This window comes from Daucus carota, chromosome 9 (genome assembly GCF_001625215.2).
Source record: "Daucus carota subsp. sativus chromosome 9, DH1 v3.0, whole genome shotgun sequence".
Classification (NCBI taxonomy): Eukaryota; Viridiplantae; Streptophyta; class Magnoliopsida; order Apiales; family Apiaceae; genus Daucus; species Daucus carota.
The window spans coordinates 27,080,438-27,105,774 of record NC_030389.2 but is presented as its reverse complement, the minus strand read 5'-3'; the positions used below and the strand labels follow the sequence as shown (position 1 = coordinate 27,105,774).

At 34.2% G+C, this 25,337-nt stretch overlaps 2 protein-coding genes across 5 annotated transcripts; both read right to left on the bottom strand.

Moving 5' to 3' along the window:
- Positions 1 to 5,093: 5,093 nt before the first annotated feature.
- On the bottom strand, positions 5,094 to 11,968 carry LOC108203152 (uncharacterized). 4 transcript variants are annotated; one of them, XM_017371916.2, is made up of 5 exons: positions 11,466 to 11,968; positions 10,658 to 10,741; positions 10,476 to 10,565; positions 5,515 to 5,754; positions 5,094 to 5,410 (listed from the first exon to the last, which is right to left on the bottom strand). In XM_017371916.2, exons 1-5 carry the CDS (start codon positions 11,850 to 11,852, stop codon positions 5,405 to 5,407), a joined length of 807 nt encoding a protein of 268 aa, XP_017227405.1. In that variant the 5' UTR covers positions 11,853 to 11,968; the 3' UTR covers positions 5,094 to 5,404. The 4 variants fall into 4 exon arrangements, with proteins under 4 accessions (XP_017227405.1, XP_017227403.1, XP_017227404.1 ...); XM_017371914.2 differs by having other exon boundaries at positions 5,094 to 5,353; positions 5,446 to 5,754; positions 11,466 to 11,967; XM_017371915.2 differs by having other exon boundaries at positions 5,490 to 5,754; positions 11,466 to 11,967.
- Positions 11,969 to 14,337: 2,369 nt separating this feature from the next.
- On the bottom strand, positions 14,338 to 24,052 carry LOC108200680 (signal peptide peptidase-like 5). Its single transcript, XM_017368916.2, has 14 exons — positions 23,752 to 24,052; positions 23,183 to 23,341; positions 21,088 to 21,199; positions 20,823 to 20,942; positions 19,443 to 19,597; positions 18,755 to 18,925; positions 17,382 to 17,416; positions 17,147 to 17,294; positions 16,660 to 16,713; positions 16,494 to 16,586; positions 15,874 to 16,016; positions 15,401 to 15,471; positions 14,806 to 14,889; positions 14,338 to 14,707 (listed from the first exon to the last, which is right to left on the bottom strand). The coding sequence occupies exons 1-14, from the start codon at positions 23,866 to 23,868 to the stop codon at positions 14,604 to 14,606; spliced, it is 1,566 nt and encodes a 521-aa protein (XP_017224405.1). The 5' UTR covers positions 23,869 to 24,052; the 3' UTR covers positions 14,338 to 14,603.
- Between the last annotated feature and the right edge of the window lie 1,285 nt (positions 24,053 to 25,337).

Sequence of the window (25,337 nt, the reverse complement as noted above, 5' to 3'; positions counted from 1 at the left end):
TAAACGATTGGAAACTGAGACAGTTCGAGGCAATCAAATTTGCATATAGTTCTAGAGAATTAACTCTGATATTCGTTACAATGTCTAGTATACAAGAAGGGATTGATGCTTCTTAGTACGTCCTCACCTAAGTTAGGTGATTACAAAGACTATTTAATACGAATACAAGGAGGACATTAATGTAATTTAAATTATTGGATCAAATAATTACAAAATTACCATTAATTTGTACTACGTACTTAGATAACTTACCTAAGTACGTATTTAGGAACATTGTTCTCATACAAGAAATTGCAATACAAATGCATGACAATTCAAGTTCTAGAAAACCTCATCACAAATTTAACAAGCAAGTCCTTCTGAAATTTTAATATCAGATCAAATGGGTCAGATTTGGACAATAAAAATTCACAGCACTGTCATGGTTTGCCGGTTTGGGGCTTCTTCGTACTACCCCTTCCACCAACACCAAAACTAATCTCCGTTCAAGATATTTATCATTAGTCAGCACAACTTTAAGCCCCATATACCCAGTGATTCCACCATCTACCACCTTCCCACGACAACCTTTGCAGCCATTAACTTCAACCCTTTTTCACATCTTGTAGTCTTGTACCTATACTGCATTAATCCAGCTTGCTTTATTGCTGCTGGCTTGCTCTTAAAACCTCTATTACTGCCATCTCTCCACCATAATTTATCCTCAACCCTATCAAGTTCTATTATATCATAACTGACTCATATTGTTATAGTCTGCAGCTAAGAAGATGTCGGATACTTAAGACACGTGTGCCCCCCTGTGGAACACGGATTCTTTTACATGCCTAGTTCTAAAGTTTGTCTCAAATATTGTATAACTTGCTTTCACAAATTTAAGTATCAATGTCTATTAGCAAATTCACCAGTGTTGAAGTTCATGTTCATATTTCCATGAATGAAAAGATTTTACTTATATATTTAATATTTGTGTTTTAGATTTATAATTATGCAATTGATTCTGTTTTTACATATTTATTGGTTTTGTTAATGGTTTTAGTATATGTAACATGAAATAAAAATGTAATTTGTATTTATATATACCGTTTCCCCCGCACTTGAATCCCCAAATTATATATCTGACGAATTCCTGTGTTCCTGCACTCCTGCACGCGTATCCTTGTCATCTGTTGGTGGTAACAAGAAAAATTGATTCAAATTTTGAATCTCCTTTAGATTCTGTATGTGGTTTAATGGAATTAAACTGTAGGAGATAAGTGTGGGTGCTGAGTTATCTTCTCAATTTATTTTTCACTTCAGTTAGTTGTTAGTTTATCTACTTGGCCTCTGAGATACTGAAATTGTTTTGGAAAAAGGAGGATCTACTTGGCGCGGTATATAATTTTTAACCCGAGCGCCAGTAAAATTCATATTTTAAGTGTTTTTTCCGCAAATCCAACTGTGTGGATGAAAATTTAAGTGAATTTACTAAGTATGCTAAGTTATGTAGAAATTGATGGTGCATAAAATGCACTTTTAAATCGCAAGAGCACATAAGATGCGAATGTTATATATGTATTTCAAAATAGATGAAAATTCAAGTGTTTAAATATAAATATAGTTGACATGTAAATTTGGCAAAATTTTGTATCCACTTATTTTGTATGATCTTTATATCTGTATGATTGGATGTACAATTATTTTTTTTTGTCAAAGATATGATTTTGGAGTGAACGGGTAGAGAAATTTTCTACACCATCAAGTAGAAACTCTTTGCCCAATTGTTTTTCTTGTTGAGCATTTATGACTTAACTGTTTTGCCACGTCATTATCTTGTTTTACTGTCAAATAGATCACATCTCAAAATATTTGTTCCATGTTTATACTCCCTCCGACCCTCTCTTTTTTTTATAGTTTTTTTTTCACTGCTCGGCACGCATTTTAAGGCACTTCTAAATCATAATTCTGTAACTTATTTTTGAGATTTTCTTTTTGTGTATAAAAAATCAAACATCAAATTTGTATTCAAAAGAAAAAAGATTAAAAGTTATTTAATAAAACTATATCTTCGAGGAGCATTAGAATGCATGCCAAACTCTCGTCCCCCAAGGTAAACTACCTAGGGGGACAGAGGGAGTATATTTTAATGGAAAGTGCGGTAAAGATCGGAAATTGTTTTCAAATGCCGATGAATATCTGGGGCAAAAAATAGCCACTAATTTATAGACACCTAATATCTAGGACGTCTAGATTGTTCACTCAAGCACCAGTCTTGTCTTCGACAAGGTTCGAATTCTCGACATTCTGTAAGGGAGTGAGAGAGATACCATTAGAGGACGTTGGCTCTCTAGATTAATTTTACCTTAAATTTACATGAGGTTTGGTGCGTTTTGGCATTAGTTCTGGTACCACAGTTGTTGGACAATAACAATAACTTCATTTGCTTCTATTAATTAATTTGCATCTTGTAATTGTAACAATGTGTTTCTCAACTTCAATTGTTATTTGTATGTATTACTTGTATATGAAGATATTTCTTTGTAAAGCCTTATCTTGTGACGACCTACTTCAGAAGGTGTTTACTGTCACAAGTTTGCTCGTGTAAAGAACATCTGCATATAATTGAAACAATAAGTAGGATTTACTTGTATGATGTCTTTTGCAGATTGTGTACTTTGAATCGTTAAGTCATCCATATGAAATCGTGGATGCGTTTAGGCTGTTGTCATTACATTTGGAAAATGCTTCTGTGGATGTGATTATCATGCCCTTGAGAGGTTGAGAGGTCAGTGTTCTGAATTCTTGTTGGCAATTTCTATTACATTTTTTTACAAGTTCACAAATACTTTTGTATATGTCTTTATAATAATTTTCATAAAATGGATTCCTTTTTATGATGTATAATACCCTTGCTCACCATGTCTTCTACAAAAGTAGTCTTATTTAAAGTTTTCCGTTACTTTTTCATAAATGGGCATGGCTGCTAAGTGAGTAGTATATGTTGTCTATTTGATGTGTTGTAATTTTGTTGTACTGCCGGCTTTTTTATATTTCAAAAATATTGATCAGTGTACTGCGAATGCCATTGATTGTGTATACTACTATATACTACTATAAAATGTATATGCATAATGCTTATTATTGGAATCTGTTTAATGATTCATTTTTATACTGAAGTATTTACTTTTATAGGAACTTCAGGACCTTGTGATTTGTTTTTCTTTAATCCTTCAATGTATATACAAGTCCCCATACAAAAACAGATGTGATAATTTATTTTGTTAAGGTTGATGTCCTGTAATAGATGTCAGCCTATTATTGATTATGCCTACAGCCTATTGTATTTCTACAGCACAGGCAATGTTTTTTTTTTTTTTTAGATGAGAAGAACATTTAGCATTGCGTTGATTGACAAAGTGACCCCTTGCTGCTTGTGTGACTATCCTTTCCCACTTCCATCACAGTAGTTAATTTGCAATCCTTGCTGCATGTGTGACCAACCTTTCCCATTTCCATCACAGTATTTAATTCTTGCTTATTTCAGTGTGAAGGTATATATCATCTGAGCTCACTAATTAAACTCGATGAGGCACATTACAAAGTTCAACAAGGGAGACTTGGGTAAACTCCTTAGGAAGATTTAGCTGTCTGGGGGTTGAGATGGGAATAATGGAGTAATGAAGGAAATCAAGTTTGAACTAGTTGAGAAAAGAAATGACTTGATCTGAAAGCCAGCCAATTGAAGTGAAGCAAACGAATGTCACCTGTCGCTTTATTTGCGCACGCAAGGTTAAGGTCATGTATAGTTTATATAGCAATATCAAGGAATCAGAAGCACTTTTATCTGAGTATTGCCCCCTTTATCACATTTTCAAACAATAATACCTCAAATATCAGGTCTTGAAAATATGGTTTGCTTTTAGTTGATTTTCAGGTTGTTTTTGTGATATTAATACTGACAGCGCACTCATTTTTCGACTTCAATTTATAATTCGACTTCAATTTATTATGTAATTAATTGTAATTTTGAACAGATATTTTCAAAGTTGTATTTGTGATTGTAAATTAGACCTGTCAATTTGACACGTAACACGCTAACATGAAATGAAACGACACGAAAAAAATGGATATGGATTTTGATTTTTGATACACGAAAGTACACAAACACGAAATTACACGATAGATTTCGTGTCGGATATAGGTTTTTATTTTGGGTACACGAAATACACAAAATATTTGTACATAAATTTTATTATATATATGTTATAATATATTAAATATATATTTGTGTTAAATAAATATATATTTATATGTATATGTAGATATATATTATAGTTACAGATACATTAACAAGTTTGTAGATAATTGTATGCGAGCATAAATATATCATTCATGTGAAATAAAATTATACAGAGAAATATATATTAAAGTTATTTTTTGATTAAAATTATATTAATATATTTATATATAATATACACGAAAAGTACACGAAACGTTTCGGATCAGATACGGGTTCTAAATTAGGTACACGAAATTAATAATGGGAGGATACGGGTTTCACTTTCTAGTACACGAAATACAAAAATACACGAAACGAAACGATTGTCACCCCTATTATAAATAGGATTACTAGCAATTGCATATATGATTGCATTTCTTATTTTTGCAAAAAGTTTCACGAAAAAGGTATATTTGTAATTTTAATTTGATAGATTTTTTTTTACAAATTTTTCTAAAGAAAATTAATGTATTTTTACAAAAGTATTCACACTTGAGTATTTATGAAAAAACCCCAAGAAAAACTTGCATTTTTCATCACATACAATACTGGTTAATTTTAAAGATGATCAAATTTATAAGGCTTAAAAAATATTATTATTTCTTAAGAAAAAATTATACCTATATTTTATGTAAAAAAATTTATATAAATGATGCTTAAATATTTATCTTGAAGTTATATATTAACAAATTTATTTTATATAAAAATAACATGTGTAGCAAGAGTAAAATGCTCATTAATTATTATTTCTTGTGAAACAACCTCGCAAAATAAAATAATCTAATTAGGCAAATCATGTGTGAACTTGCCTCAACTCTGCAATAACATAATCCATTCATAATTCGAATAACCTAAAGCACTCATGCTATTTCATTTCATTAAAGCACTAAGCAAGTTGTTTTTCACTAATGGCATAATCAAACCACCACTTTATTCTAAACCCGCACTAATAACCAAGATCATGTTGCAAAGCTCAAAGCTGTGCAACATGGAAACTGATTAGGAGACTTGCTTGTACAAGAATCTACAAATAAGCAGAAGGGAGCATGATTTCACAGCCTTGAACCTTTAGGCCATACGTGATATTGAGATTTCCTTCTGAACACGATCAGGAAAGAGAAAAATCCATCAAATCCTCCCTTGTCAATTTTATGTCTGAAGAGAGATGGCAATAACAAAAAAGACATTACCTGTTGTTTCATAACTTATCCAAGAATAGCAAAAAGAAAAAAACCTTAAATGGCTGGGGAGGACATTGCCTCTTTCTCCTCGGCTGTAAAAGGAATTGGCTTTGTTGGGGCAGGAAGACGTCCTATGCTATCCACTTTATCTGCCTGCTTAGGTGGAGGTCTTGCTGCTCTTGGAAGCAATCTTCCCTTCTTTTCAAACCACTCCGGCTTAAGGAGAGCCCGGAAACCTAATTTGTTGTAATAAACTCTCCTCACAGATCCACCTGCTGCTTCAACAGCTGCCTTTGCCCTTACTGTCACTCTACTAACCTGCAACAGTATAATTCAGAAATTTTATGTCATTAGTAAAACTTTACATGCTTTGTTCCGAAAGTAAGCTTTTTAAACAAACTTTATCTGATCTCACTAGTTTACTGCAAAACTGACATATTCAATTACTAACCATGAGAAAAGATATCAACACGACAACTATTCAATTTAGGTTTACCGCATACAGTTTTAATTTCTGTTTTGAGTAATGCTAATGCTATATAAAGACTTTAACAAGCTAAGTAACAAAATAAACATCTGATGGACTTACCATTATACAGGGGGGTCCAACCATAAAGCATTAATCGCATATGATTATTGTTTACACACACAAACAAAGACTAATTAGTTAGTAGTAAAAACTTGTTACTAACTTACTACTAACGAATTAGAAATATGCAAAGTACTCACTAGAGTAATAAGGAAAACTTTTTTTACAGCAGTAGTTTAGAGATAAAACTACATATTAATTAGCATAAAATGCTAACGAAACTGTTATACAATATTAATAGATGAGGGAATGCTAATCAGAGTTAAACGCAAAATTACTCATTCGAGTAACAAGTTATAAAACAACCTACTCCCCCTGTCCCTTCAGGTTCTTTACATTTGGGATGGGGAGCTTGACACGCATTTCAAGAAATCTATAAAATATAGTTTCAAAAAAAAAATCCTTCTGAATATAAATATAAAGTTTAAATTTTTCTTCAAGAATGGAAGTTTTCCAAATATAAGTTATGAAAATATATTTTATATACACCTTAAAATGAGTAGGACGGAGGGAGTATTAATTAGCACAAAAATGCTATCTAATTGTTACAAATTTGACGAGAAAAAGCTCATAAGAGTTGAAATGGACGATACAGAGACCAACAAAGTCAATCGGGTTTAAAACGTTAGCGACCGAAATGAGGTAGTTTAAGCACGAAGCAAAGCGTGAATTTCATCAAAGAGAGGTAGTATATGCAAAAAATTATAAATATTTATGGCAAGTACCAACAAGATTCATCAGATTCATGCTATGTCCAGCCAAGCGCAACGGAGCTAGCAAAAAAGAAGGGATCCCTCGATGTTATGTTCAGTTCTCTAATCTGGTTAAAAAAGTGCTTCAGGACACCAATGTTCTCGCTTGAGGGTTAATTTCAAGGCAGATCTGGGCTTCAACAGGACGGGCCCCTCTTGCCCAAGCTATTTGGTTAGCCATGGAAGTTCTTAATTCAATGCTGCAAAAAGCTTCGGTGAGGCCTGAGTTCAAATTCTATACAAGAGCAGCTGCCATTAAGTTCTTAATTCAATGCTGCAAAAAGCTTCGGTGAGGCCTGAGTTCAAATTCTATACAAGAGCAGCTGCCATTAATTTAACCCCCTTGGTGTTTGCAGATGATATTCTGCTGTTCTCTTATGGAGATGTCGATTTTGTACTAGCTATAATGAATGGAGTTGATCATTTCTCCAAGATTTCTGGACTTTGTCCAAAACCAAATAAATGCACCTGCTTCTTTAGTAGCATGCCGTTGGACCAAATCCAGCAAATTCTTGCCACTACGAAAATCAGCTGGGGTGAATTGCCTACAAGATACTTGGGTGACCTCTTTTCCCCACCAAGTTAACCAGACAAGACTGTAGTCCTTTAGTAGCAAGAATATGCGACCAAATTTGAACCTGGACTAGCAATTACTTGAATTTTGCAGGTCATCTCCAACTGATTAAGAAAAGCAGTGTTATATGGTAGCATCATGTACTGGATAGACAATTTATTTATGCCTGTAGGTATATGCTTAAATCTACCCAATCTGTTCTTGAAAAATTCCTTGGGAGGGGAAGTTGGGAAATGTCATTATAAAGTCTCTTGGGTTGAGTGTTGCTTGCCTAAATTAGGACTTGGCATTTAAAAAATTTTGAGTGACATCTGGCAGCTATGTTAAAGCATCTAGTGCATATTGTCACGAATAAGCAAAGCTCAATATGGAAACAGTGCTCAGGTGAAAGAAATTTTGGACTAGGAACAAACCAAGAAAATGTTCCTGGAAATTAGAAAAATATTCAACGACAGACGTCACAGACCTCTGGCTCTGAGGCGCATCTTTGCTCGGGTCTGCTCTGGGAACCAGACCCTGCTTCGGCATGATCCTTGGGCTTCTAAGACTCCCTTTCTAGACAGATTTCATTATTCAATTATCTCCATTATGAAATCCTACTTCCAGGCCAAAGTCAGCTCCATTATATGTAATGGTGAGTGGACTTTTAACATGACAAATCTCAGGTCAATAGTCCTCGACTAGTCTGATATGGAACACCATTCGTAACCAGGCCACAGGTGCATTGGCACTCCTGGGTCTGGCATATTATGCCTATACCCTGGTGCTCCTTCACCTTTTGGTTACCATTAAAAAAGAGGTTGTTGATGGAAGACAGAATGTTAATTTTTTAAATGCAAACAGGCCAGACCCACCTATTACGCGCCAACAACACTCTAACTCCAAATCATTTTCTCATGGACTGTACATTCACCCTGGACATTTCGCAAAGATGCTCTATTGATATTTCTCACAACTGGACTGCGCACACATTTAGTGCAGTTCACTCACTCGAGAGCCAGATTAATTTTCTTTACTTAGGAGCAGTGTTATCGAAAGCATTAAGCGCATCGAGGCGCAAAACTCTCTGGAGCCTAGGCGCAAAGCGCAAAAGCGAGGCGCGCGCTTCTTTGAAGCTAGGCGCATGTTTTACAATTTTTTTTATTTATTATTTAGGATATATGTATATAGGTTCATAACATAATTTATACTTCATAATATATTAAATCACACTTTAAGCCAAAAATAACTTAATGTATCCTTTATAATATATTAAATAATACTTTTAGAGGGAAAAACAATCCTAAAATTAAATATTAAAATTCAAAATTTATGTTTCATAGGCAGAATTCCAGGCTAGTACTTTTTATTTGGGCCTAAAATTCTTTTTTTTTGTTATGGGTTGGTACTTTTGGGCCTTAAAAGTGACCCAAAATTCTTTTTTTTGTTATGGGTTAGTACTTTTGGGCCTTAAAAGTGGCCCAATAACATTAAATATCTTACTATGCGCTTAGCTTCGCTAAAGCGCGCTTTTCTACCGCTTCGTGCTTAAGCGCGCTTTGTGCTACAAGGCTAAAAGCGTGCGCTTCATTTAAGTTCCTTCGCCTCGACATATATGAGGCGCTAAGGGTGCGCTTTGCTTCGCTTTGCGCCTAGGCGCTCGCCTAGGCGCGCTTTTCACAACACTGCTTAGGAGTAATTGTTAATTGTCTTTGGGCTGAAAGAAACAGACGTATTCACAACCCTGGAGTTAGCAACAGTGCAGCAGTGATTAAGAAAAGTGCAGTCCTTGTGCGAGTGAGAGTGTTATCCTGTCCAAGATTTCAAAGGGCAGCTCAAGGGGAACCCCCTCTTTTTTGCTTATTGACTTAGTTTGTAGTACAGTTAACTCTGTTACTGATACTTAGAATCTAGTGTTAGATTTACTGTGTTGCATTGATGTATTCAACATTGAAGGGTTGCACATTCTATCTTGTACATTCCTTAATTCTAATATAATTTTTATTTAGCACAAAAATCATAAAAAAGGTTACTTTAGTTACAATGACTTCAAGAAATTCCCTAAAGTCACCTCTATGAACCTTCATACCTTCAATACGCATAAACATTACTTTTAACTTTCAAGGAAGGCAATGCTAAGATGTTGATAAAACAGAGTAGAATGATAGGTAAGAGCATGGATGAAGCTTTTGAAATTAAATGGAGTCAGTTGTCGTAATTAACTTGTAAATTTTATTGTTTATACCAGATTAAGTGATTGTTTAAATTTGGTAGAGGAAGAGCCGAACAATTGCCTCATGGAAAATTCACGATCAATGATGTGAAAATATTCTCAATAGCATTATCATGTTGCCAAGGCCAGTAGAATAAAGTCATTAACCTCCTAGGGATTCTGTTAATAATCTTAAATAAATAAATGACAGCCAAAGTGATATTTATGTCAAAATTGGTCAAGACTGCTCTTCAAATCTGTTTTGTGCCTTCCCTTGGCAAATAAGTGTTGTCTGGTTTCTCTGCTTTATAGAAGGCACTTCAACTATTTCAAGCGAAGTACAAAAGCTAATTTCGATGTGGTTTGGGCTAAGTATGCAGTTAAGGGTACTTCTATAACTATTCTATAGCTAAACTAATTTGTTTGTGTTCCTAATGGTTAAATTTCATTCACTTTGTTGCTTCTAAAGATTTTGACTGTACCTACTCCCTCCACTCTACAAATAATACAAGATACAATAAAGGAGAACACATTTAGCCATGACTATACATAAGCAAAAGCATAGTTTCGAACCTTTCTAGTATGGATATGACCTAAACTGTAACTAAACCTTTTGTTTCTGTTTCTCTCAGTTTTAGTTTTCCCTGAGCACTTTTCATTTTTCTGGATTTCTTTTGCATACACCTAGTTTGTATTCAGAACAGTGTACTCAGGAGAGTGACCAAAATATATAAATGCAACACCAAAAGAATAAGTAAAACGAAGTAACAAACCATACTTACTACAGTAAGAGAAAGGAAATAAAGAGAGAATAAACATAAATATAAGTATAGGCCACTCGATATGTTCAGCACCAAAAGAAGAAGAAGAAGAAGAAGAATATATTGTTGCTGCCACAAAAGGGATCTGTAAGAAGTATTAATTAAAAATCACCTCAAGATGAATAGGCCACTCGATATGTTCAGCACCTCGTCCCATCAACCTAACCCCATCACGTATTTGCTTTCCAATTGCACCAGCTTCCTACAATATTATGGCGCCCACTATCTGACTGTCAGCCAAGGCAACACTAGTACAAATCTGAACCTAGAAATCATAGAAAAAATCGCAATTACCTTGAGAGTTTTCATGGTGATTAATTCTGAAGAGTCTATCCTCCCTGCATTTATTAGCTTTGCAATCTTTCCTAACCCCACAGGCTGCCGTGATCATAGCAATTCATACGACACAAAGAAAGATGAATATTAAAACTAATGGTCAAAGTACACAGAAACATACAAGAATATCATGCAACACTAGTCAAGTTTTAACATCCCACAAAAAGTGACCCAAACATCATGATACTATAATATCTTTCATTCTAGGATAAGCACAAGTTTACACAAGCACCAAGGAAGAATCATTAAAGAATCTCTTTCAGGCTACAGGACTAAAAAAGAAACTCTAGAAGTAACGGTAAAGGCTAAAAGAGGCTTAATGATTGTAGTTAGACCATAAATTTAAGAACACACTCTATACTTTTACTGGAGAAAGGAAGATCAGACAAACCTCTGAACATAGCTTTGGAGTTTCCAAGCGATCTTTAGAGATTCGAGAAGCAATTAGATTCATCACGGCTCACATTAAAGATACAATGCAGAAATGTAGTTACCAAACTTTTCAAAGTTTCTAAATGCAAGGCCTCATTTTGTGCTTAAATTTTTATGTTTGAGTTCAACTAGCTTTTCTCTGAAGTGTCAGTTAAAATGTCATTGCTATATCATTATGTCTATTTCTTGACCATGTCAATCCAGTGATTGGCTTGATTAGTTGATTCCATTGTGTATTTGTTATGTCGTATCTTTGCAAGCATTGTTCGCATATCACAGGATTATTATTACTATATTAAATTGTAACATTCGAATGAGAGAGATGACAAGATACCTGAAAAGTGAGGCTAAAGGGGTTATGAAATCCCCTTTTGGGGAGTCTGCGACGAAGCGGAGTCTGACCACCTTCAAAGCCAAACTTATGAGTCCCCCTAGCTTTCTGACCCTTATGACCTCTACCTGCAGTTTTGCCCTTGCCAGACCCAATCCCACGACCCTTTCTAGTCTTTGGTTTTCTTGCACCTTTATTATCCCTCAAATCATTCAAACTCAGCAGACTATATGCCCTTGTGCCTAAAAATCCAATCTTTGAGTTTCCCCATTTCGAGAATTGAAGTGGGTGTTGGGGAATCATACTTGTTGAGACAATGGGCTTCTGGAGATACGTGGATCCATTTTGTTTGCAGATTGAGATGAGTGAACTCACTTGTCTTCTCAACATCTCGAGTCTACGGCAAGTGTGTGTGTGTGTGTGTGTTTTGGGAGAAAGGGAGGGTTTTGCAGCTTATTGTTCTACTGGGTTGTAAATTGTAATCTTAGGGTTTTGGGTGCTGCGAGATCAAAAATATATCGTTTGTTAAAATAACCGAGTTGAGTTGTATCTCAAATCGTTGTCGCTAATTTGATTTTAACCAAATATCACAACTAAAATTTTATATCAATTACCTTTTTTAAAGAATTTAATCAATTTTTTGTTATTCAATTATTAAATTTTTAAAAAATATTAATGAATTACCACGTATAATTTTATTCGAAAATCTTAATTAAATTTTAGATCAATCATATTTGTTCTTTGTTTTTTTTAAAAGATATTCTCCATTTCTTTCTTTTTTGAGGAAAAGGAATTAATTCAATAATGAAAAAACATACGAACATACAAGAACAATCAAGTCGAACAAGAATAAAATAGATTATATTGCTGATTAATCTAGTCTTTATATATACACAATCAAGCGATTTGTTGAAATTAATATATGTACTGTTACCAATACTAGTTTGAGCTATCGATCGTTGCGATTCTATATAAATATTTATCACTGATTCAAACGCTTGGAAATTCGGTAGGACATTGAATCACACCAAAACACACATCAAGCTCTCACCACAAGAGAATAAACAAAACCAAAATAAATTGAGAACGAAACTCATTAAAAAAAGATTTTATCAAACAAAAACTATAATTTTGAAAGATAGAAATCCTTATTCAGAAAAAGGTATTATTGAGAAATAAGATCAAAGTAATAAAAATAACCGATTTGGGACTTTTTATTGATGAAAACTCCTCCCGACGACTAGGTAAAAAAGATAGGTTAAGATGGTGTTGTATATGGTTTTGAGAAGAGAATGTTATGAGGGCGTAAAATATTGGAAAATCACATGTTATGAATAGTATTGATTTGTTTTATATGATCCAACTGATTATAAATTTTTGATAGTAATAACATCATAAAACCAAATTATCTTCCTTGCGCAATTGTGCTTGTTATATATGGGTCGCGCTAAAAAAAGACGAGTCATAAAAATAGTAGCATAGAACTATTAAGGTTCCGCTGCAGAACTTTTAATTTTAAATAGAAAATAGATTTGTCATGATCTAAATCGACACATTTTTTATGTGCAGTGCTGCAAAATCTTTATTAATACTAGAAGGTTCTAAGCATTATTAAACTAATAGTTCTAAAAAAACATGACCCTGTTATATATAAAGGTTATTATATATAATAATTATTATATATGAGTTCAAATTAGATCATATTCGGATATTCGAGTAGGATATGAGACCTGAAATGAACGGACATATAAAGCTCATATCCGGATTCGTATTATATTTAAATTTAATTTTTTCGTCAAACTTGGATTATTTATAAAACAAATATGAAATCTGTATCATACCTTCAAATAGGATATAAGCCGAAATAGTATTAGATAGCATGGGTCAATTTATGACCCCAGTCATCACCAAAACGCACACCATCGGCAGTCCCCATCCCCATCTCAACAAATCATGTGTCCGCGAAATCACTCACAGTTCCATGCTATCTTAAAACCAAATTTTATTATTAAATTGAAGTAAGTTCTTTAAGGGAGTCAGTCAAGGACCCAAGTCGATTATACCACAGACTACATAATTATATTGTGGGGACAGAAGCTTAGCTGGTGGACATGCACAAAGGAAAACCGAAGCAAAATTCCAAGCCACAAGTATGATTCCCTTCCCGTGACACCATATTTGAATAAATAAACCATTCGTAAGCCCTTCACGGGCCGCACACCAATTTTGTTTTCTTCTCCCCTGTGCATCTGGCTTTGGGTTCATGGCTAAGGAGCCCGCTTAACAGAATCGGAATATCAAACATACCCCTCGTTCCCATTCCGATCTATTATCCAAACAACCCCTAATAGTTTTCCTATATAAACCAGTCCAACTTTCATCAATACACATCAACCGAAATAACATTTAAACATGGCATCTCTGTATCAGAACTTGGGAGTTCTGGTTCTTGTATTCCTCCTAACACTTCGAGTTTCACACGCGCAGTCAATCTGCAATGTCTCAACAGCAAGCTTGACGGAATGCAAGCCATCAGTAAGTGGTCCGAAACCTACTCCTCCCACTGAGGCCTGCTGCACAGCCATCTCGCACGCTGATCTCAACTGTTTGTGCTCGTATAAAAAATCCCCGATGCTGACTTATTTCGGGATCGACCCTGTTCTTGCAAATCAGCTCCCAGCCAAGTGCAACATTGCTAATGCACCTAAGTGCTAACTACTTTCAAGTTCTCTTCTTAATGTTGTTAGTGTGTGCAGTATGGATTGTAATGCTTGGGAGTTCTCTTTCGTTTTTATTTTTATTTTGTTGTCGAGTTAAAGATACTCTTGACGCAGACTTCACTTCAACTCCTCATTGTCGTCTTCTAATAAGTACATCTGTACAAGGTAGATTTATATATCTCATGCTAATTCAGTGTCCAAATTTCTTACAGTAGTTCATTTAACACAGATAATAACGAAAAATTGAAAAAGAACTATACACTAAATTACCTCATATCTCCAGGTTCTGTACGGATTTTTTTTTTAACTTATGATACAGTGTTTGTTGGCTAACTATTCTTTTAGCCTGCCAACAGACTCGGCATATATATCAGCATCGTTTCCATGCATGTTGGTCTAACGAATTCAGAAATAGATGGCATCAAGCTTCTCCAGATGACTTCTTAGCTTTTGAAATGTCCTCCAGGGTAGAGCTCCATAGGTCTTTCAGCTCGCCTCTTACTAAACCTAATACGACAATTGTCCCTGAGCCACATTGTGACAGCATTAAGTGATAATGGAACATGGATAAGAGGTCTACCACAAATATATCAGCCCTTCAGGTAAGAGAATCAGATCCATACCTAGTGTAGACGGAACAAGATACAAGAGAGCTGGTTGGCCATGTCCCTTCATTAAGTACAAACCCAGGTAAGTACTCAAGAGGCCTGCGGTAGAGAATCAAATATTAATCACTAAAATCCACGGACCTAATTTACTGGATCTATAACATCAGTCCGGTATGGTAATTGTAATTTTTTCAAGATGGAAGCAGAATTAAATCCCAGTAACATGTATTTAAGCCGAGCATTCATTTTTTGCTGTCACCTTCTGGCTCTTTCTTCTACAGAAAGGAAAGGCTGTGTTGATGGTTGGGATCAGCTTGCCTCTGGCAAGAGATACGAGACCCAAAAACATTTGTAATTCTATAATAAACTAAGGTCACAATTGCTTAACACATATTACTGTATCCGAAAGTATTCTCTTATTAACAGTTTAACACCATCCAGTGATGTTGGATTAATTGCCAATGAAAGGGATAAGAGGTAAATTCACTGAATCCTAACCTGTTTACTAATCAAAATTCAAACCTATTGAGATTTTACACAATTCCAAAAAAGATTAATGAGCCTCATAATTAACAAATTTGAAGAAAGGAGTATAGATTAGAATACGGACCGACAGAATAGCCGATCATTAGCCATAAAAAGTATCCATCTCGCACACCCTTCATCTTTGCTTTGTCAAATCTGCACAATCATACCACAAGATATACAGTATAAGTTAAAAATTTATCAGCCAAAATAGTGTTCCATACGCTTCCATAACTTGTTTCACCATGTTATAATTGCCACCTCATAACATGTCATCGAGATTTATGTTTCAACTTTTAATATAACTAGTTTATGACTTTATGGACAGTAAGGATTATCTATACACTTATTGCTCTATCTTTCAAGTTATCTATATGAATATAGACTGACAAAGGGTCTTCTAATATATATTTACTGTGCTAATGAGGCTTCTCAGTACGTTTGTTTATAGCTCTGTGACAAGGAAGATCCCTCAGTCATGCGTTGATAAATTCTAACAAGATTGATTTGCAAGTGTTACTAGTTGCTGGAGGATTAAGCAGGCATTGAAACAAGTACCTAAACGAGTATGCAACAAGCAAACCAGGGAAGAGAATGTCTCCAAACCCAATCATGTTATAACCACCAAAGGGATCAAAAAATTTAGGGGTTCTCAGTAGCATCGGAATGGATTCACCACCACTATGATCTCCTTTGGCAACCTACATATCATACATGACAAACTATGAGAAGAATCCCTCATATAGAGCAAAAAAAATGAAGCATACAGGCCATGATTAACAATAAACAGATATATATGTATAGTAACTCTAGAGAGTTCATATATTTTAGGCAGTCATTCCAAGCATCGGTGACTAGACTGCATACTAGCTAGCACCTCCTTTCAATCCCAAATTAATAAAAGTACCAAAATTTTTTTATTGATTATCCCACCAGTACTTAAATATGGGCAGCAAGAGTGCATCTAAGTTCATAGCTTTAATAGAAAGAATACCTGAATATGAATACAAAAAGTTATTATTTTTGTTGGAGCCAAGAAAAACAGAATACATAAAAAAACAAAAACAAAAAAAACTAGATCATCACTTACAAAAATAGATCTATGGACATCATGTATTCACAGACTTGCACTAGGGACAAAAGATAAATAAGGGATATTACAGACAACTAAGACTTACCGAAATCATAACGCTGTTACCGAATATTGCAGGAGATAAAAAAACCCAAAAGATGTCATAACAGAATGCACAGCAAAGAAGTGCAGTAGCCACCTGGACAAAAAGAAAAATAAGAGCAAGCCATTATGGAAATATGACTGAAAATTACATATTATTGCTGAGGTACCTTTATATTAGGTAATTGAGCCAGCTGCAAAACTGTTATCATTAAACAGATACCCTGTTAACAGGATAGTAATATTAGAACAAGCATTAGGTATTATCTGAAAGGAAATGATGCAACATATATGATACCCAATAATGTTTCATTCAGTGGCTGGACTACTGCATAAATTTATCTACACAATAATATAGAGGCCTGCAGTCTGCAGGCCAATCATGCATGAACAAAGTAAAAGGCTTCCTCTCGAAGTGTAATACACTACACAAACAATTAACATGAAAAACGAACAGTGAATGTTAGATTGCCAATATTTTAGTTTTTGCAGCAAAAAATTATGACAGAATGAGGGTAAGTCTGTGACACGAGTACCAGTGTCACGGCACTGCTCCCACGAGACATTGGTTGCACAAGAGACTAAATATACTATCAATTAAGAAAAAAGGACACAACTTGCTAGCATGGAATAACAATTAGAACAGATGAAACTTACAAGAATGTCTTGGCCAATCCAAGAATATGATGCTCTCCGTGTAATGGCCCAGAAAATGGCAAATGCAATGCACAATATCAAAGTCACCAGAGAGAAAACTGAGACCTCTCCGATTGCTGGCAATCCGACTTTCTGCTTCTTCCATTTGCTAGTTGGTAACAAGGAAGAGAAATCAATCGAAGTTGAAGTACTTATTATATCTTAAATCTATTAATGCGTTGAGTTTAAAGTATACCTTGACACAAGAGATGTTATACAATTATGCAAGCCCTGAATTTCAGAATAAAGTATCAGAAATTAATTTTTCTATGCAACAAACGGTTCACAAAACAAAATTTTCTACAAAACGATATGACTATTTAGCGAAGGGGCGGCAGTCTGTCCAGCATGGCTACTATATTGCCAAGAATGAAGCATTAATAGGTGAATGTAACTCAGTTTCATCATTTCTGCAGTAGATTCATACATCCCATAACTAAAGTTCCGCATAAATAATAAATTTTACCATTATTTTTCGAACACTAGAAAATAGAATGGATCACATTAAGTACATCTTGATAAGCAAACAAATTGAAATATATTACTATTATCTTGTAGTAATTATTTCTGTTATGTTACGACATGAAATTTGAACTATATTATGAAACATCTAATTATTTATTACTTCAATGTCCTCCTGAAAACATAAACTAGATCCAAACAACCCTTCACCACCACCCCCACCCCCCCTTTCCTCCCCAATTTTGGGAAAAAAGCTCCCTTCTCCATCATGATCATTTTCTTACGAAATCTCCTCATAGAAAATTTGAAAGTAATTTCTTTTTGCTTTATAAATTTTCCCTTCAATCTCCATTATATCTATTTAATTTTATTTGTTTCATCATTCTCAACCAAACACATTATTGAGCGTGAAGGGAAAGCTTTTTTATTAAGGGATTATCATCTATCCCAGGTCATGGTATCAATTCTCGCTCAGCTATAAGCAATAATTAAAAAAAGAACACGTTATTGTATCTTAGGTTGTGTTCCTTTGGGTGGGTAAATTACTTATCCCTGGTGGAATTTCCTTGGGGTGTTTCATTTTTTTCACGCCTATTTTTTCTCACTAGTATATATTCGGTGTCACTAGGTTGTGAAATGTGAACCCTGTAGTAAAATTATGTCACTAATGAGCAGATTGACATAAACACTGAGACTGCTAAATTGACAACATACTACAATATATTTACATGTACATGTATGTGTATAGAAATACTTGTATTCTTTACTTGCTAATATTTTGTGTTAAACACAATTGTTATTCCTTTCTTTTCTTTTGCTGGTTCCATGCTGAACACAATAGGGCCATACTACTTGTCACACGGGTCTGAATTATAGTTGGGCAAAAAAAAAGAAGGAACGGTTTGCAAACTTTTTGACCGAAGTCCTTTCCATACACAAAACATAAGTCAGATAAGAGCATGCCACTAATTAAGTCAGTACGTTTCCACCACACAGGAATAATTTGCAGGGATATGGTTACTGGTAAGAGCCAGAAAACAACTAGCGGGTGTCTCGATAATTTTCTGGTAAGGTTACATTGCTAGTATTTAGATGCAGACTACATACCTGAACACCACCAATGGAGAATAGTATAATCAACACCCAGACGAACCAAGCAGACATGAAAAAATATAGCAGCAACAGAAAACCTGATGCTGTTATGACAAAAGTAACAGCACTCATCAGGTTAATTTCTACAATTTCGTCTTCGTCATCTGCTCCAGCCTCGGCAGATTTCTGGACGTAAAGAAAGAAAATTCCAGTCCTTATATTTGATGAGTTGCATATTGGATCATAACATTTTAGGCATGCAAAATTATTCTTATACACAATAAAACATCAACTGAAGGCATGCATACACATCAACTGATATCATCTAACATGTCATATTTGAGTTAAGTGTTGACTTATTCGACTTAAAATCCGCTATGGTAAATCCTCATACAATACTTAACATACTCTATGCTTAAGCCAGTCTTGTAGATAATATATTCTTAATAATATATGAATATAATAACATTTTATTCTCCTCGTTTAAATTAGGCACTGACACTGCACTGTAAGAAAAAGTAAAATTGTTTTAATGAATTGTGAAGATATACCACATTCTTCATGCTTATTCACTGAATGTCAATAACATAATTCTAAGTTAGTTCCCGTAGACTAATTAAGCAATCAATATGCGTAAGCTAATAAAAATGCATTTCTAACTAAACAAAATTTCGAGCTGGAATGAAGATGACATATTTAGGACCTTTGGTGAAAGTTCATCATAGCTCCGTTCATTTCCTTTTGCAGTAAACTCTGACCAAAGTGCAGCACAAGCTACAGTCCCAACAGTCATTATCCATAAGAATACCACAGACGAGTCCACAATGGCGCGAGGGGGTGCATATAGTAGTAGTTCCACTACAACCAATGGATAACTAGTTACATATAAATCAACCAACAGGGACCAAGCACATGACTACTGCAGGTTTAATACAGAGAGATGTAAGTTTTGCAAAGCTAATTAACACCACATTATAGCAGCGATATTGTTATATGTTGATCATTGTATTCTTTCCCTTGATGTATCCCAGGCAAGTTTCAAGTGTTAAGCTTTTGATGTATCCCATGCAAGAAATGGAATTTTTTTGAATGGGTACCACCTTAGATTCGATTAGCATTCATATATATTAATATGGCAACCACATAAAAGACTCAATCCAGGATATGCGCTTTCAAATTGAAGACTTTGCAGCCAAATAACTCTATAAACTAAATTATTCAGCTGTCGCCTGTCAATGCTCAGCTATGCTAAAATGAGAATTGCACACCAACATAACACTTTCCTAAAATTAACATTCATGAGCCAATCACTTGACAGCTTTTTCCCTTTATTGCTTAGCAACTTACTGTGATTCTTTAATTTATTTACTGCTTAGCAATCTTTTAAGGTTCTATATATCAAAGTTCTGCTTTTTTAATCCTGAAGTCATCTAAAAAGAACAATGGTTGACAGCCTTTGGTTCATTAAGGTCTATTCCTTATCATGATTTCATTTAATCTTAAAATGGTTCTTATGATTTTTTTAATATATGGTTTAATCTACTTAATGATGTTTGTAAGACATATATTAACTATTAAAGTTAAAGAACAGGATGATAGTGACTTTGCTTAGAAAAAGAATGAATGCGCTACGACACATATGAAAGCTCTAAGCATCATCTATAGTACTTAAAACATAAAACAACCAAAGCTTCCTCAGCTGAACAGATAACATAAACATGGTTAATAAAGTATTTTATGTTCCAAAACAAGTTGGTAGTAGTCTCTAGGCATCTAAAACTCCAACAAGTACATGGTCTTCCTAGCAGAGCGCTGCCTACGAGGAATTTTAGGTGGATCTCCAACCTTCAAAGTGTATTTATATCAAGTCATGTATGTTCCTGAATAAGTCATTTGCACTTGCAGAAACCTTATAAAATTTTAAGTTCAGCTATGGTTGAAATTACATATCTTTAACCCATCTGTCCTGTTGATAGGGAATACTTACATATTTTAACAGAGTCCATTTTTAACTAGAAACTTGCATGAAGAAGACATATCAGAGTTGTAGGAGGTTTTGGAGTTGCATTGCTCCAGGACTCACCTTTTTTCTTGCCTACCATGAAATTGGTTAAATGCTCTCCATCAGACTTCGTAATAATGACGGTAGGAATTGTAATACTTAAACTGTCATTGCTAGGACAATCAATCAGAGGAAGCCCATCTGGAAAGAGTTGAAAATTACAATAAAAATGAAAAGAAAAAATAGGTTAGTTACAAAGTATTCGAAGAGAGTTTTGCCATCTTTTGTTCATACTGTTCAAACTGAAATATTTCATAAAAAAACATTTAAGATACCAAATTACAACCTTCGTCATTGTTAATCAACAACAAATTAGTTGCACCACCAGATTGTGCAACATCAGCCTTCACCGCGAACTCACAAGTACCACGTGGGCACACAGCGATTGTGCCAGATAACTGTTACACAGTAAGAAAAGAGTATTTACACAATTTGCAGGAGTTAATTGTTAAGCATGAAAACTGTAAATATGAAAGGCTATTTCCTTCATTGAGAGATCATTAGTCTGTATATATATATAGGGTCTTATTCTACTACAAACCAATTCTCATCTACAAACTAAAAACCAGACCCAACAGGACATGGAATCACTAAAAACACCAGATTATTCACTAAATATTACACACACCCAATACCAGATTCATACGTATATACACATCAACTTCCAATCAACGCCACCACCACCGATTCCCAGCCACCATTATAGATTCCGACTACCACCGAACTCGTCAATTTATTACAAATAGGGGGGCATTAATTGATTCATTAAAAATTATAATTAAAAATGTATAAATTCGTGTTTGAAGAGTTGAAAGGACGAGAATGGTGGTGATGGGGCTCATGGTGATGGTCGGAGTCCTCGTGGTGATGATGATTTTGAACCATGGAGTGGGGGTGGGGGCTGGTGGGGATCCAGGTTTTCTGGTATAATGTGAGTTTATTATTTAGTGATTAATCGATCTGTTTTAGTAGTTCCGTGTCCTATGTAAGTTTATTATTTAGTGATTGCGCCGCTTGTTTTAGTGATTGCGCGTCTGGTTTTTAGTTTGTAGGCGAGATTTGGTTTGTATTTGAGCAAATGCCTATATATATATATATATATATATATATATATATATATATATATATATATATCGTTCCACTTCAGACAGAACATTCTTACAAAAGGACAATAAAGAACACTATGGTAACACTTCATTTTTCTTAAAAAGATGATTTGTTCAAATTTATTCTAAATTATAAAAACTAAATAGAATCTCACATAGAATCCAACATAAAATGTTATGTACAATTTTTGAATAATGAAATTTATACAAATCATGTCACGTTCTATTATTATTCACAATAAAATCATAACTAATTTAAACCTAGAATCTAAATAAATTTTTTTGTTAGACTTTATGGTGTTGTTCATTATCCTTTGTGAGTAAAGGCCTATGTATACACGAGTGTTTGTTTGTGGTTACAACAAAGTTGCGCATTTTTTTGTTCATCAGGCATGAAGTGTGGCTGAAAGAGCATCCATGGCTGGAAATTGGAAAGTTCTGAGCCAAATAGGATGCTCCTTCAGCATTGAGTGATAAGGTAAGTCTTTCATATGATAATCTTTGTTATGTGCATCACTTTCTTAATATACAAAACCAAGTTTCTTGCATTGATGGCAAAGTTGGCAGAAGTTGTCAAAAGACCGCTAATTCCATCCATAAAACAAAAGAAGACTCTAGAAAAATGTAGGAAACAGAGCTTCTGAAGATTTATTCATACAAAAGAAATATAATAAGAGTCTTTCTAGTGTGTGACAAATGAGTACACACTAACAACTACTCCCTCTGTCCCTCTCAGTAGTTTACACATGAAAGGGATACAGAGACCAAGACACTCCATTTAATAATCTGTTCACCAGCAACACAACAGATCCACGTAATATTTATATATAGAAAGTAATGTAAGTAGGAGAGATAAACCTATAATGTCAGAATTGGTGGGGACATAACCATAAGCACATGACTTCTATAACAGTAAAAGGTTGTTATTTTAGGTAATGTAAAGAAATGAGAGGGACGACCCAAAATAGAAACTGTAAACAAATGAGGAGGACGGATGGAGTACTTCTTAATTAGTTGGCAGATTTTTATTGGTGGACATTTTTGTACATGCAAGGGGGCCATCATTATTTATGAGATTGGAGCCAATAAAAATGTTCCACCTAATCAAAAAGTGGTTGTTATTATGTGCCCATTAGAAAAATCGATATAATAACACACACCAAGAGAAAGAATCTAAATCGTCTCTATATGTATCAAAGCAAAGAAATGGAAACAATTCCACAAGCAAACATGTGAAGATACAAATACAAGAAACTAGAATGAATCAAGCCAAACCTTTTCGGTCGATTTGGAACAGCAATCACTGGGATTGGGGATCGTGGCGGACAATTTAGCAGCTTTTTCTTCTTCTTTGGGCAGTTTCTCCCCGAATTTCGCCCCTATGCCAAAAATATTATCATCTTTCACGCCATCAACCCAATTCTCAACTATTACCTGAAATTTAGTATCAGAAAAAGGTGAAACATATATAATTCAATTTCAATTGAAGCCCTTTGCAAGTTAAACTATTCAGATTGCAATCAGATGTCGATTTCATCAACCCCGAGAATAAATTAGGCCAAAAAATACGATTCGACCAAAACCTTCATCATAAACACATAAATGTTCCGAATAGGCCAAAAAATAACGGTTCGAGCAAAACCTTCATCATAAATACATGAATGTTCCGGCTTGGTTCATCTAGCTAGGACTATTACACAAAATCATTAAACCCCCAACCAGCCCAAAATTTCCCAATTTTAACATATGCATCAATTCATGACATGGATACGGGCTAGATCGTAAAATAATTAAATCTATATAAAAAAACCAGGGCATATTACATGCATGCATGCATATATTACCTGCTGTATGTCCTCGGTCTTGCGGCAAATAGAAGCGGCATTTGAGAATAATGAAGATGAACATAAAATCAATAAAATTGGTAGAGCGTAGACAGAGGACGACGCCATTATAATCATGCCGATTAGACCTCTCTTGAACTATTTCATCATAATATTGTACATTTATCGATCGATTCATAACAACGGATCAAATGTCCGTCGAGAAAGAGAAACAAAATAAAATAAATTACATCCAGTACTATAAAATGTGTGACCTACAAATCCTTGAGAATGACCACATTTGGTATCGTTTTCTATACTTAAATATAACTGCTTTCTACCCTACCGTTATAATCGGTTGTTTAGTATACTTCTACAAATTTTCACAAAGCAGAGACAAGTACTTATAAATTTATAATTCAAATATGTATGCTCGCTGTGTTTATTTCAACGAAATAATTTTTGATTTTATGTTTCTGCCCAACCATTTCTAAAAGAATTTTTACATGTATAAAATTGGGGGTGCCAATTGGGGTCATGTTCTGTTAGAACGAGTCTATTCTGCAGCAAAAAATGTCGTCTTTATGTATTATATTTTTAAATTAATTTTAAACTCACGCGACAATGAAAAAACATATATTTTAGATTTAGATCCTGAGATCAATTTAAAATTTAGAATTCATAATTTTAGTAATTCTAGTGTTTGTAGAGGACACTATAAAACCATTGGAGCTCTATTTTTTTTCATGTTATTTTTTTTTATGGTTTTAAGAATCAATTTAAGAGTCTATTTGAGATGCTTTAAGCCATTATTCGTTTTCCACTTTTCATAATTACAACGTGATAGTTGTTCTTTGGGGGTTTATTTGACTGAAATTTTAATAGATTTTATATAGTCTTTAGATTTTAATATATTTTGTTTCATTTTGATTTTATGCGGATTTTTAATGAAATATCGCAAATTGACGAGGGTCTTTAAGATTTAAGCACAATACTTCAAAATCTAATAAATTTTGGTGAGATTTCAATATCTTAAAATACACTGAAAAATCCGACAAAATCCTTTATTTTATTATGAAGTCAAAACAAATCCATCAGCATTTGAATATCATCAGATTTTAACAGATTTGAAATAGTCTATTGAATATTATCGTATTTTAAAGTATAATTTTTTTTCTTTGCCAAAATTTTAAAATATAATTCCAACTTTTTAAAAATTATGCAGTGATCTGCTGAACTCTGAATCAAGAAGAAGAGGCATCGTCTGCTGGTAGCTTTAACATTAATGGTTAGTTGTAAGAGCAGTGGCCATTGGTTGATTAGTTGTCATGAGAATTTCGATTGGGTTTTACTAAATTTCTAGCATCTCAAAATTCATTATACATCTGAGAATTTGAAATGACAATTCAATTCATATCACTTAAAATCGTCATCTGAAATAAATGTCATGTTCCTAAACACAATCCGAAGGAATTTGGTAAGCTTTCTAAGGGGTTTTATATCAAGCTGGCCACCTATTTCGTCAAAAAATCTCACTTAACCCATTCAAAAAATTTTGGACTCATTTAACCCATTATAAATCAAATATATATCATTTTACCCACATC